Genomic DNA, 12,289 nt, shown 5'->3' with positions numbered 1-12,289 from the left:
TTGTATTATGTCACTCGTTCATTTTGTATGTCACTCCAAATCTATCATATTATTTATTATACTCTTTTTAAGAGATGATTAAAAAAAAGTTAAGTACTTACTTATAAAAAAATGAAGACCGTACTCTTCGGTTTAAATTCTTAAACGTTATAGGCTGCTGCCAGGACCAATTTTTTGATGTTTCGTTAATAACTTTACATTGCAGTCTCAAATACATACTATTTATTGTTATTGGCGTACAAAACTTCATAATATTTATGTATTCGTATGAAGTTTGTGACTAGCTTCGCGGTTTAGACCATACATCTCGGTTATACAGGGTGTAACAAAACAAAGTGAGAATATATTTGAGTGTGTCTCCTTTGTATGCAGGCCACTGTAAAAGTGACAGCGCTAAAGGAGCAAATTTTTTTGTGATTTGTATGAGCAAGCGCCCCAGCGTCAGGAGTTTGCCCGTGCTATAAAAGTTTAAAAAGTTGCTCTTTCTGCGCTGCTACTTTCACAGTGAACTCTATACATGGGACACATGACACACACCCTTAAGTATTATCACTTAGTTTTGTTACACGTTGTATATAAGATGTGTTTTCTTGATAGATTTTATTTTTCATTTTAGGCTTCGCTGTTGGCTGTGTGTTACGCGTTTTTTGGCATTGACGTTGCATATAATAAGTGTGATAATTTATATTTTTAAAGCGAAATTTAATGTATGCATCGTTTTAAACTAGACTTTTCTGTCTGTTTGTCTGCCGTCAGGTGTATAGCGATAGGGTCAAAGATTTTGTAAGTATGTCACGATGGTAGATCTGAATCTGCCTTGATTATGAATTTTAATTATCTTCGAATATTAGATACTTAATATTTTTTTCTAAATCAAAATTGTTTAACGTAAACTAGACTAAAGATGCGGTTCCGATAAATAGCGCTTAAGATGCGAGATAAGTTGCCTCTAAGTTAATAGGCGGGCTAAACTTGCCTTTAGCATACTACACCAATTTGCACAGTCACCACAGTTTCACTGTCCGAAACTCACTTGCACCAAGTTATTTCATTTTATTTTTATTTTTTCCTTTAAATATCTTCTGTATCGACTATAAGTGTATGAAAAATGGTCTTGTACCTCTCATTTTAGGGTTCCGTAGCCAAATGGCAAAAAACAGAACCCTAATAGATAGTGTGTGCCCCCCCCCCCCTCCCTATAACTTCTAAACAGCACCTGATCCAGCTATTTCGCCGCTCCGGCCAAAATAATGGACCGCCCCAAAAACCGGCCAAGGGCGAGTTGGACTCGTGTACGAAGGCCACCGACGCAACACCGCGCCGCTGTCAATTTGCCGCCCCTCATTTTTGCCGTTTGCCCGGTTTGCCCCCCCCCCCTAGATCGGGCCCTGCTTCTAAAGTAGGGGCATGATAATTTAAAAAAAATAAATGATGTACATTACTATAATAAAAAACCAAGAAAAATTGGTTCGAACGAGATCTAGCAAGTAGTTTTTTTTATATGTCATAAATGGTAAACCTTAATTTAACTTTCATTAAATCAACTGAAATATAAAAATGAATCAAAAACCTTTTAATTTCATAGAAATAAACCTTATTACTGCTGCGGAACCCTTCATGGGCGAGTCCAACTCGCACTTGGCCGCTTTTTAATTTTGCACATGATATAGGGTATTGGCAAAACGACGTATTCCTCTTACAGTTACGGGGTGGTAGCCAATAGGGTAGGAGTGACCATTTGCAATAACTTTAAACCACCCCCTAATATGTACTATTAGAGAAGTTGATTCATAGGCAGATGGTTGACCAATGTAATCAGTCGGCTGGCTTTGACCACTAACATTGAATTGACATAATCCGACCATAATAACGTAGGTCCGTCAACTGCTGATTCAATGAATTTCTTGGATGGTACTATCAGAGAAGTTGATTCATAGACAGATGGCAGATCTATGCAACCTAAACACATTTTGTCAAACCCAGCTGACTGATCACAGTGGTGATCCTGTCCAGACGGCGCGTTGCGTCAGCGTTGCGTCGACGCAGCGCTGACGTTGAGTTGTATTACATACAAATAACCAAGGTGTACACACGGCGCGCTGCGTCGTGACAGCAGCGCGCAACACACACATGACGGACAGCAGCCCCCGAGACGAAGCGGGGGTGTTGACGTTAATACTGGGCCCGTACCACGAAACAGTTTTGAGACTCAAAAATTCGTACGAGAATGTTGCGTCCTACTCTAACAGACGTGAAACGACGTTGTTAGAGCAGGACGCGGCATTCTCGTCCGATTGTTTGAGTCTCAAAATGGTTTCGTAGTAGACCTACTGCTTCGTAATAACAATGCGATGACGCATCGCCCGTGTGGTCGGCTGTGCATCAAACGGCAGGGCTGCGTCGACGCAACGCTTAAGCAACGCGCCGTCTGGACCTGATCTAATATTGAATTGACATAATCCGACCAAAAATGTAGGTCCATCAACTGTCTATGAATCAATTTCTCTCATAGTACACACTAAGCGGGTACGGGTCAGGTCGGCCTGCGATCATTCCGATCGGAACGATCGGCCTCCCTTGAGCCAAAATTATTGCAAAAATATCACCCTATCAGCTACTGGCAAGTAGCTGATAGGGTGATATTTTTACGCACACTCAGATGTTCCTGTTAAGTTCATTTTTCCCCATCAATGTCTCTCGGCTGCCAAATGCAACTGTTATTGCTCTATACGACACTAAATGGTGCAAGTGAGTGCATTATCATATCAAACATTTGGCATTTTAAATCGCATCACTCATTTTGACAGAACCGTATAGAAAATAGAGTAACACAAGACTTAGGAAACGCTTTAAACACAAATTCCTCAACCCAAAAGAATTTGAAAATATATTATACAGTGTGTAACAAAAATAAGTAATAATACTTTAGGTGTGTACGTGTTCCTTGAAGAGAGTTCACTTTAAAAGTAGCAGCGCTGAAAGACGAAATTCTTTTTTCACTTTTGTATGGGCAAGGGCCCGAGCGTCACATACAGAGTTTCCCCATACAAAAGTGAAAAAAATTTTGGTCTTTCAGCGCTGCTACTTTCACAGTGAACTGTACGTGTACTTTAGGGTCTGTTCGTGTTCCTTGTCTCTACAAGGAGTAGAGACAAGGAACACGAACAGACCCTAAAGTTTTATCACTTATTATTGTTACACCCTGTATACCTACGACTGGCATTTTGTAGACTATGTGTAAGTTATAACTTAAACAAATACTTTTAACTCAGTCCAGATCGTCAAATGGACACTCTTCAAAGCTCACGCCAATGTGGGTTCCTACTGTGCCATTATTGCTGACCAGTGAGATTAAATGCGATAGATGCCTAGTCAGATTATTCCCGGCCTTCCTAAACGAAATCCTGAAGAGGCCGCCCTTTTCACGTCGTCGCAGTATATAGGCTTCGATTGTGCAAGCTAATCAAGGCGACAATCATGGTTAAATCCATCCCAACATGAACGGCTTCTATAGTGCTAGATGACTTGCAGATGTGATGTCAAATCTTTCTGGTCAACATGTCATTTTTGGAAAACATACCTTAAGTAGCCAGTACACAATGGCCCACGATGGCTCACTGTAGGCCACGCTTTTGCTCGCCACGACTGGAAATCGTCCGCCATCATACACCATTACCCCGTCTACACAACGGCGATAGCTTGTAGTGGGCCAGCGTGGTCCACTGTGAAGAGGCACCTTTGTATTTCAATGTAAGGGTGCCTCATTTCCTAAGTCTTGTGCGAAATGGATTTCGCTTCGCCTCCATAGCGGGAGCTTGTTAATTTGTTTTTCTGCATCTTGTACTTTGGTGTCATTAGCGATTGGGTGTTTTCATCGTTTAAGCTTTGAATATGCGTGGTGTTTATCTAAAAGTGAAGCAAAGTTTCTATACATTGTACTATATTTTATACTAAATTTACAAAGGAAGCTAGAGCAATGAGCGTTTAGTCTATAAATCATTAAATTAAAGCTAGGTATTCTTCTATCTATCTATCAAGAATAATTCTTTAAAATGTTGCTTATATTTTTGTAGTGTAAATTGCATATAAGCTTTGCTTCTAAACGCACTATTATTCAACATCTCACTTTTTGTTTTGGTACAAATTTTAATAAATACTTATATGTTTTCAATATGTATCAATATTTTGTAAACAATTATTATAAACTTAAGCTTCATTACTAAAGTCCAAGAATTGTGTTTGTAATATTATTATGTAACTAAAAATCAAGAACAAAATAATTCCCACTAAATAACTCTTAAAATTAATATTTTAATTGCGTTTAGTCGAGCTCATAGGTAAACTTTATTCATTATAGAAATACATTATCGTTTTAGTCAACTTTTCACATTAGATTTATTACTTTGTTGTAGTCATACACTGAATGTGTTGTCATTAGTGATATTAGAGTAGATATTATACTTTTCATTCCTAGAGATTTTATGAAAATATAAACCTTTTTTACTTATCTTTCTCACTAATATTAGACACAAATAGTGTTGTTTTCTTTTGAAACAGTATTGGTATAATTTAATACGATAGATCTTTTGATTTTATAGCAAAACGTAGTTTAAAATTTCCAAAACGTTGGTTAAAATAATAATTCAAATATTATCTAATGTAGATTGGAAATTCGAATATGGACTTTTCACCTAAATATTAAGTATATCTGTCAATTCCATGTTTGAATATTATTTCACCTTTGAAATCGTGGGTGTGTTCCGAAACTCTAACAGTATACAAGCCAGGACGACTTCACGGGTTTGGTTACTGAGATGTCAAATCACATTGTCCAGTATACTGAGGCTAGTAAAGGCACGCACTCTTTATTTCAATGTATTCTGAATTTGAATTTTATATTCTGATTTTGAAATTTGTCACCAAGGGGGCGGTCGCGCTGGGGGTCGGGAGGCGTCGTCTGAGGGTTCACTGGCCGAGGCGACGCCGGACACGGATGAGTCCGGCGCCGGGGCGATCGGTGTGGCCGAACACCGCCACCGGCCGAAGCGGAGACATCACGCCCACGCACACCAGCACGCCGGCCACGATCTCCTGCCTAAGGTTTGACATAGAGTTAAGGTCGGACGGACTATACTCCAACCCAACTCACACCATGGCATTGAAATGTAAGCTATATTCAACTCACCCCGTGATGACAGCCAGTTGGCGACTAGTCGTCAACTAGTTTTTAATTTAGTAGATAAACTCCTATGTGAACTAAGTCACTCTACATACTGCCATACAGTAAGTTTTGTTGGCGTTGAATTAGTGTAATGTATAAATTTTAGCCCGGGCGCGCACTAGCAGCCAAGCCGCGGCGGCTATCGAGATATAATATACTTCAGTATGAAACCGCTATAGACGACGCGGACCTGGCCGCAACGCGACCAGCGGCCACACCTTACTTTCGATGGCCGCCGCGACCTGGCCGCTAGTGCGCGCCCGGGATTAATCGGGGTAAGCTCAGATACATGGTCGGCGCAAGTGAAATTAATGTTCGCTGATTTAGCGTTATCTGTGTGGGATATGTGTGGTGGCCGCAAAGGAAGATCTTCCGACCGAGCGAGGTGGTATGCTCGGTCAGGCCGGAGCACACGTGATGCATATCAGCTGTCGTATATATACCGAAGCGCTTAGAAAACTTCGATAGCGCGATGCAGAAATGTTAGGCTAATTGTGGGTACCGCCACATCTGTATTTTCCGAAATTACCATATATCTTCCGCTGTTTACCTATAAGAATATTATACAATTAGAAAAGTAAAAAAAGTATTGCATCGAATTAGTTTTTGAGACTGAGGGCGTTGCTTTGAATTTAACTGTATCAAAACTTAAAATGTTAATTGTGAATTTATAACATTACAGCAAGGGGTGCAAGTTGCCGCTTTAGAAGTCCAGAACGTGAAGCGCGCTATCAACAGATACGGCACTCTCCCCAAGGGCGCTCGTATCGGCGCGTTTCTGGAGTCCCTGCGGCAGAGCGACGGCTCCAACGCCCCTTGCAACGTGCCGCGTGAGCCCCGCCCCGAGGAGGCGAGGTCTCTCTCGCCCCGGACGGCCCGAGCCCAGCCTCACATGATCCGCTCCAACTCGTCCGGCGGCGTCACTGCCCCCGCGCCCGCCTCCCCGCGAGCGACCCGCGCCGCCCCGCCTCTGCGCTCGTTCGCCAACAGCCCCGCCAAGCCCCGCCCCCGCCTGGCCGAGCTCGAGTTCCCCCCGCCTCCGCCTGACCTGCCGCCCCCACCGGAGGACCCCCACCCGCCCCCGCCGCCCCCGCCCCCCGACTGCTGCCGCGACGCCGGCACTGACACCACCTTCGACGACAGCCCTGTCGCGCCCGACTACCAGGAGGAGGAGAAACCCGCCAAGCAGATTATGAAGGAAATGCTTGAGCTGAAGCTGGTGGCCGAGATCAAGGAGAGAGCGGACAAAAAGAAGCAGAAGCTCAAAGATTCCCCTCCCCACGAGGTGATCGAGAAACACGCGACCTTCGGGGACCCCGTCACGCGCCTCGTCTCCGAGCTATCCGAGAGCTTGAATATAGAAGCTCTCCGGAAATCCGACAAAAAGCTGGAGGTGCAGAAGCCGGTCGACAACGGCAAGGACACCGTGTCCCCTATCGATCTCAAGGCGAGCCTCCGAAAGACCTCGTTCACCAGCAACGTCGATAGGAAAATCGACGAGGGAAAGGCTAGCACAGATTTCAAGTCGCAGCTGAAGAAAGTCGAAACTAACAAATTCAGTAGCACCAACAGAGACAACGAGGAGTCTGGGCGGTCGATAATCGATTTTAAGTCCCGGCTGCGAAAAGTGGACAGCTCGAATCCCGCCACGAACGGGACCGTCAAGAAGGCGGAGCAGAGTTCCCCCGAGGATTCGAGGAAGGACGTGTCCTCGAAGAGCGACGATTCCGATAAGAAGCGATCCGAGAGTGGATCGCTGGACACGAGCGGCGGCGACGAGGACGACAAGCGCCGGAGTACCGGCAGCATCAGTAGCTTGAAGAAATTGTGGGAGAACAAGGAGAGCGACGAGAGATTAAGCCCGAAGCTGCGGCCGAAAGGTGACGACAGCGAGGAGGGGTCACCGGAGGAAAGGAGTGGGGGCTTGGGCCGAAGTAGCAGCGTGCAAGTTCGTCGCGGGGACGACAAGCCGGCCGTGGCCAGCAAGCCCACAGTGCGCGCCAGGCCGCTGGGCAAGGGCGGGATATACGCCACGCCCCTCACGCCTCCCGCCTCCTTCGACTCCGAGGAGGGTGACGCCCTCACCTCACTACGGGCTTCTTTGGAATGGTGCACTAATGAGGTACTTAATTTTCATTCTTTATAATCGTAAATTTTGCACAGTTATAGTTTATATATCGTGAAGGAGTGCATCAAGCTAATATTATTTTAAAATTATGCTTTTATCAAACATTTTTTTAACAAATAAAACATTACACACACTACAACACAGATACTATAGTTTGTGCGTTTTATGATGATATGTGTGACACATTATAATTGACAATAGTAGAGAAGTTACCTAACAAAAATTAATCGATAATTTAAAAATATCGAATCACTTCGTAAAGGAATTGAAATCGAAATTATCGATTTCGTACTGACATTTCAGTGGTGCCGGCGATTTAAGATGGCCGCCCTTTTTATCGATTTGATTTCCATTCAACAGAGTCAATCTCTATTGACATAAGTTCCGTTTCATGCATCTGACATTTTTCAATTATTTTCGTAACAATAATAATTTTATACTCCTATTTCACAGTTAATATTTATAATGTTATATTAATAAGTTAGCATTTAGCAACATTTCATTTTTATTCATTTAAAATTATAGGAAACATTTGTTTTTGTAGATGGAATATAATTTATTACATTTTGATTTTTTTTTGTTTTCTTGTAAAAAAAACCGTAGCAAGGAATATGAAAACTGTCACCCATATTATCATCCTATAACGCACAAACTATAGGAAAGATGACAGATTTTTGAGTGATAAGCCTAACATAAAGCAAATACGAATTATACTCTTTTATATTTTAAGGTCGAAGTGTGTTGACAACAAGTTGTCAATTTTTTTTTATTTTAATTTATATATTAATAATTAGTACTAGACAATAATTATACTTGAAATATTCTATTACAAATATTATAAAGTTTTGTAATGATGTTTAGGTGCGTCGCGGCTGCGGCGGCGGCGGGGGGCGTGGCTCGATGTGGCGTCTGCAGACGTCGGAGCGTCTCGCGCGGCTCGGCGCGGAGTGCGCGAGCGCCGCAACCGCGCCTCGCTGCGCCCCGCACCTGCGTATACAGGTGTGTCTGTCTGTCTAGGAGCCAGGAGTGGAGCATCCACATCTTAGAACCCTTTCACACGACGTATTTTTTGCGTACTGACGACGCGCGTTTTAGATGCGCTCGTCTTCTGCTCGTTTTCATCGCGTTTTTTCAGATATAAAAATGTGTCGGCTTCCATGCTTTTGCTGCGCGTTCAACTTGCGTTTGTATCGATAAGAACGAGCGTAAAAAAACATCGCGTGGAAGTGTTAAGTTCGGGTGTACGCTATGTCGCGACGTAATTTCGGCATGGTGTATCACCACAGGCGTAATCTTGCCGAACTTCGGTCGCGTATGATCTTCGGCATGGTGTGTTTAGACACTCAGTTCACACAAAATTTTACCCCATCAATGTCACCCTTTTTTAATACCTTCAACACGTGTTGTCACATTTGATATTAAGCTGTGACGTGTGTGTGTATATGGATGGACCTCTAGAAGAAACCGCTTAAAGCTGGGTCCAGTTATATCATTTGTCTGGTCCAATCACCCGCCTCATAGCGATATAAGACTGCCATTTTATTTTATTTAACAGTTTATTGCACACAAAAACATTTAAGTAACAAGTTATACATTAGAAGAAATATGACACAGCAGGTACTTCTTACTTCTCAAGAAATTCTTCCAGCAATCCTGCCAGTGCCGTTTGGCAGTTGGCACTTATACTTTTTTCTTGATTGCTCTTTAGTTTGTCACTCTGTAAGGATTTATAATTATACAGCTGCGTACCGCTGCGGCGCGACTCGACGCGGAAGCGCACGCGCTGGCCAGTCACCACCAGAGCGCGACCACTCACCATCACCTCGCAGACGGCGTTGAGCAGGCGTTGAGGGACCTCGCTGCTATCGTTCATAGGTAAACATTAAGTGCCTAACGCACACCATGCCGAAGTTCCGCGGCGGAAGTTCAGCATGATTACGTCAGCAATGCGCAATCATGCCGAAATTCCACCGGCATGGTGTGTTTAGTTAGCCTGTCCACAAGGCGCGTTGCGTCCGCGATGCGTCGACAAAGCGCTGCCATTGCGTTGTTTTACATACAAATAACCAAAGTGTTCACACGGCGCGCTGCGTCGTCGCAACGCACACGTGACGGACAGCAGCCCCCGAGACGAAGCGATAAGACTGCTTCGTAATAACGTCAAGCGGCAGCGCAAATCTGACGCAAGCAATTCTGACGCAACGCGCCGTGTGGGCTGGCTCTTAAGCACTTTTAGGCTGATCGCACATTTCTCAGCACCGTACGCACTGAATAGTCAAAATGCGGAGCGAACGAATATGCGAGGCTTTACATCATTTCATACAACAAATTCTCAAATGCTGATAAATGTACGTCTAGGGTCAGTTCAGACCGTAACGCAACGCATTTTGTATGGATTTGGCAGACTTGCATTACGTCTCGGGCAATTGAAATCTGTCTTGTAATGGGCCTAGAGCACAGCCTAGTTCATAAAGTGGCATTTCATTTTAATTTTTGTCGGTCCCGTTCTGCGAAGGTTAGAATGCTAACTTTAGATGTACTGGTGTAACAAAACGAAGCAGAGGTATACATAGAGGTCACTGTGAAAGTAGCAGCGCATAAAGAACTTTATTTTTACTTTATGACTCTATGAGAAACGCCTCAATTTCAATTGTCATAAATTTGTCTATACAAAAATGAAAAAGAGTGAATAGCTGAGTTGAATAACAATGTTTTGTGTGTGTAAAGATTTAAAACTTCTTTATAAATAACAATCAGCGCTTTAGCTACCCTTTGATTCGTAGACTCCTAGCTCATGGTATCTAAAAACATTTCAAATGATTCATTAGATAAGAACGAGGATTTTCCTATATTTCTTGTCTTAACTATAATAATTTATCTTATAAAATATAAAGTATGATATATTTTTTTGACATTGTAATATATTGTCGTCTTATACTAAGTTCACCAAAGTTAACTATTTTGTATTGCAGGTAAATATGAAACTGAAGACTTCCGGCCTCCTACAATCAACAAGCAACATTCAGTCGCATGACTGCGCAACTTTAGGACAATACTAACAATACAAGGATTGATTTGAGCGCCAGATTACAATTTGGCGCTCCGAAATATAGTAACGATATTCGTGATGAGTGATGACGTGTCTTTGTAAATGAAAACATTTGTGGTAGGTATATTAAGTGCCGCATACATTTTAATATGCAGTTAAGTTGCTCTAAGGGCCGACGTTCACTGGAGGATTTCTTTTGACTCACGATGTGTCCAATGAGCGGGGGACCCTAATGGCAAAACCTCGATTAATGTACGCCAAAGAGCATTTTATGTATCTTCGTATTACCAACAAATACTCCTTTAGATATAGTTACATATATTCCGAATTGCATTATAGGGTATGTATTTATTTCAGAATTAGTACAAATGTTTATTGTCAAAGTGAGAAGTGATGAGTACAACTTCTTTCGGTGTGAAAACTTTCAAATAATAAACGCTTGCTGCACGTATTTGGTTTGAGTGCAGGTATCGAAGTAACTAAAGTTAGGCACAGTTGAATACATTTGTATCTTCTAAAAACTAATATTAAAAAATTAACTTATAAATAACGGTTAACTACGTTATTTAGCCGGGGCATGTCAAGGCAATGTTAGTCATCCGGCAGAATTACGAACGTCCGCCATCCATACTAATATTATAAATGCGAAAGTGTGTCTGTCTGTCTGATGCACCGAATTCGCTGTGGCATAAACGAGTTTTGGCGCAACGGAGTTGCGGGCCTCATCTAGTCAGCCAATAAATCAATTTCTCTGATAGTTCAACCAAGTCGACATTTCCATTACTACTTACGGTACTCATAATAAATATATTTTAATGATTGCTTAAATAATATTTTTTATGACTTTGGCAGAAAAGTTATGGATTAAACTAAACAGTTCGACAGTGGTCAGTGAGTCTCTGAACTATTAAATTAGACCGCACATGTCTTGTCAAAACAAATACAAGAAAAAAATTCAACAATATGAACACTGCTCGAAAAATATTTTGTTTTTTATCTACCTCGATTAATGCCTAACTTTAGAGCGTTCTCAGATACCTGTACATACTTGCTGTAGTAAAGATGAATTCATGAGTTGTATCCAATGACAGAAAATAAGAAGACATTAACCATATGATATTATTAAATTTGTAACGTTTCTAATCCATAATAAATACAAAAGGGTCTCTCTGTCTGTTGCCTCTTCACACGTCAAACGCTGAGCCGTTTAATACGTGTGGTGTGGATATAGCCTGACTAAAAATGCAGGATATTTTTTGATGCGTCATCAATTTAGGCTACTACGTAATAAACAAAATTTTATGTGAACAACGATGCGGGCGACATCTAGTGTAATAATTTATGATTGCCCGTAGATATTGAATTAGTTTTGTTTTAATTAAAGTATTATTATTGGAGTATTTTGTTATCATTTTATAACTTAAAATATTTGACTATTAGTATTGAATTATTCGACTGGATTTTATTGAAGACTGAACTGAGTATTTGCTAGTATTATTTCAATTTTCAACTAATGCTACTAATATTTCGTCAGTATACGACTCATGGATTCTACTATATATTAAGACTGACATTTATATCGGTAATTCTATATTTGATACTTAAAATTGAGGAAGAAACATTTGCGTTCATTAAGAAATGAATCTAACAACCATTTTAAATACATTGTAAGCCTATGTATATGCTATTTATAATTACGAAATATAAAATTTCTTAAAGTCCCTAACGTGACTCAAAAAGCTTTTATTATAAAGGACTCATGACTTAAAATATAATAATAAGCTTTTAGAAGCTTTAAAATGGCATGTGTAGTGTTGATTATGTTTATGAATGAAGTGAAGTATCACTTTATTTTAAAATGACGAAAACTTAGACACTTTACTGCTGGTGT

At 41.4% G+C, this 12,289-nt stretch overlaps 1 protein-coding gene across 2 annotated transcripts in view; it reads left to right on the top strand.

The window, feature by feature from the left end:
- LOC121738850 (tyrosine-protein kinase Abl) overlaps positions 1-11,718 on the top strand; it is a 107,569-nt gene extending 95,851 nt beyond the window's left edge. For both annotated transcript variants that reach the window (XM_042131107.1, XM_042131106.1), the window contains 5 exons: positions 4,925-5,100; positions 5,904-7,343; positions 8,211-8,348; positions 9,091-9,224; positions 10,322-11,718. In XM_042131107.1, coding sequence (XP_041987041.1) covers positions 4,925-5,100; positions 5,904-7,343; positions 8,211-8,348; positions 9,091-9,224; positions 10,322-10,325 — 1,892 coding nt within the window. In that variant the 3' untranslated portion in view covers positions 10,326-11,718. The remainder of the gene's footprint in view (positions 1-4,924; positions 5,101-5,903; positions 7,344-8,210; positions 8,349-9,090; positions 9,225-10,321) is intronic.
- The last annotated feature ends 571 nt before the right edge of the window (positions 11,719-12,289 follow it).

The sequence above is a fragment of the Aricia agestis genome, chromosome Z (genome assembly GCF_905147365.1).
Source record: "Aricia agestis chromosome Z, ilAriAges1.1, whole genome shotgun sequence".
Taxonomy (NCBI): domain Eukaryota; kingdom Metazoa; phylum Arthropoda; class Insecta; order Lepidoptera; family Lycaenidae; genus Aricia; species Aricia agestis.
This window is presented reverse-complemented; position numbering and strand designations above follow the sequence as displayed.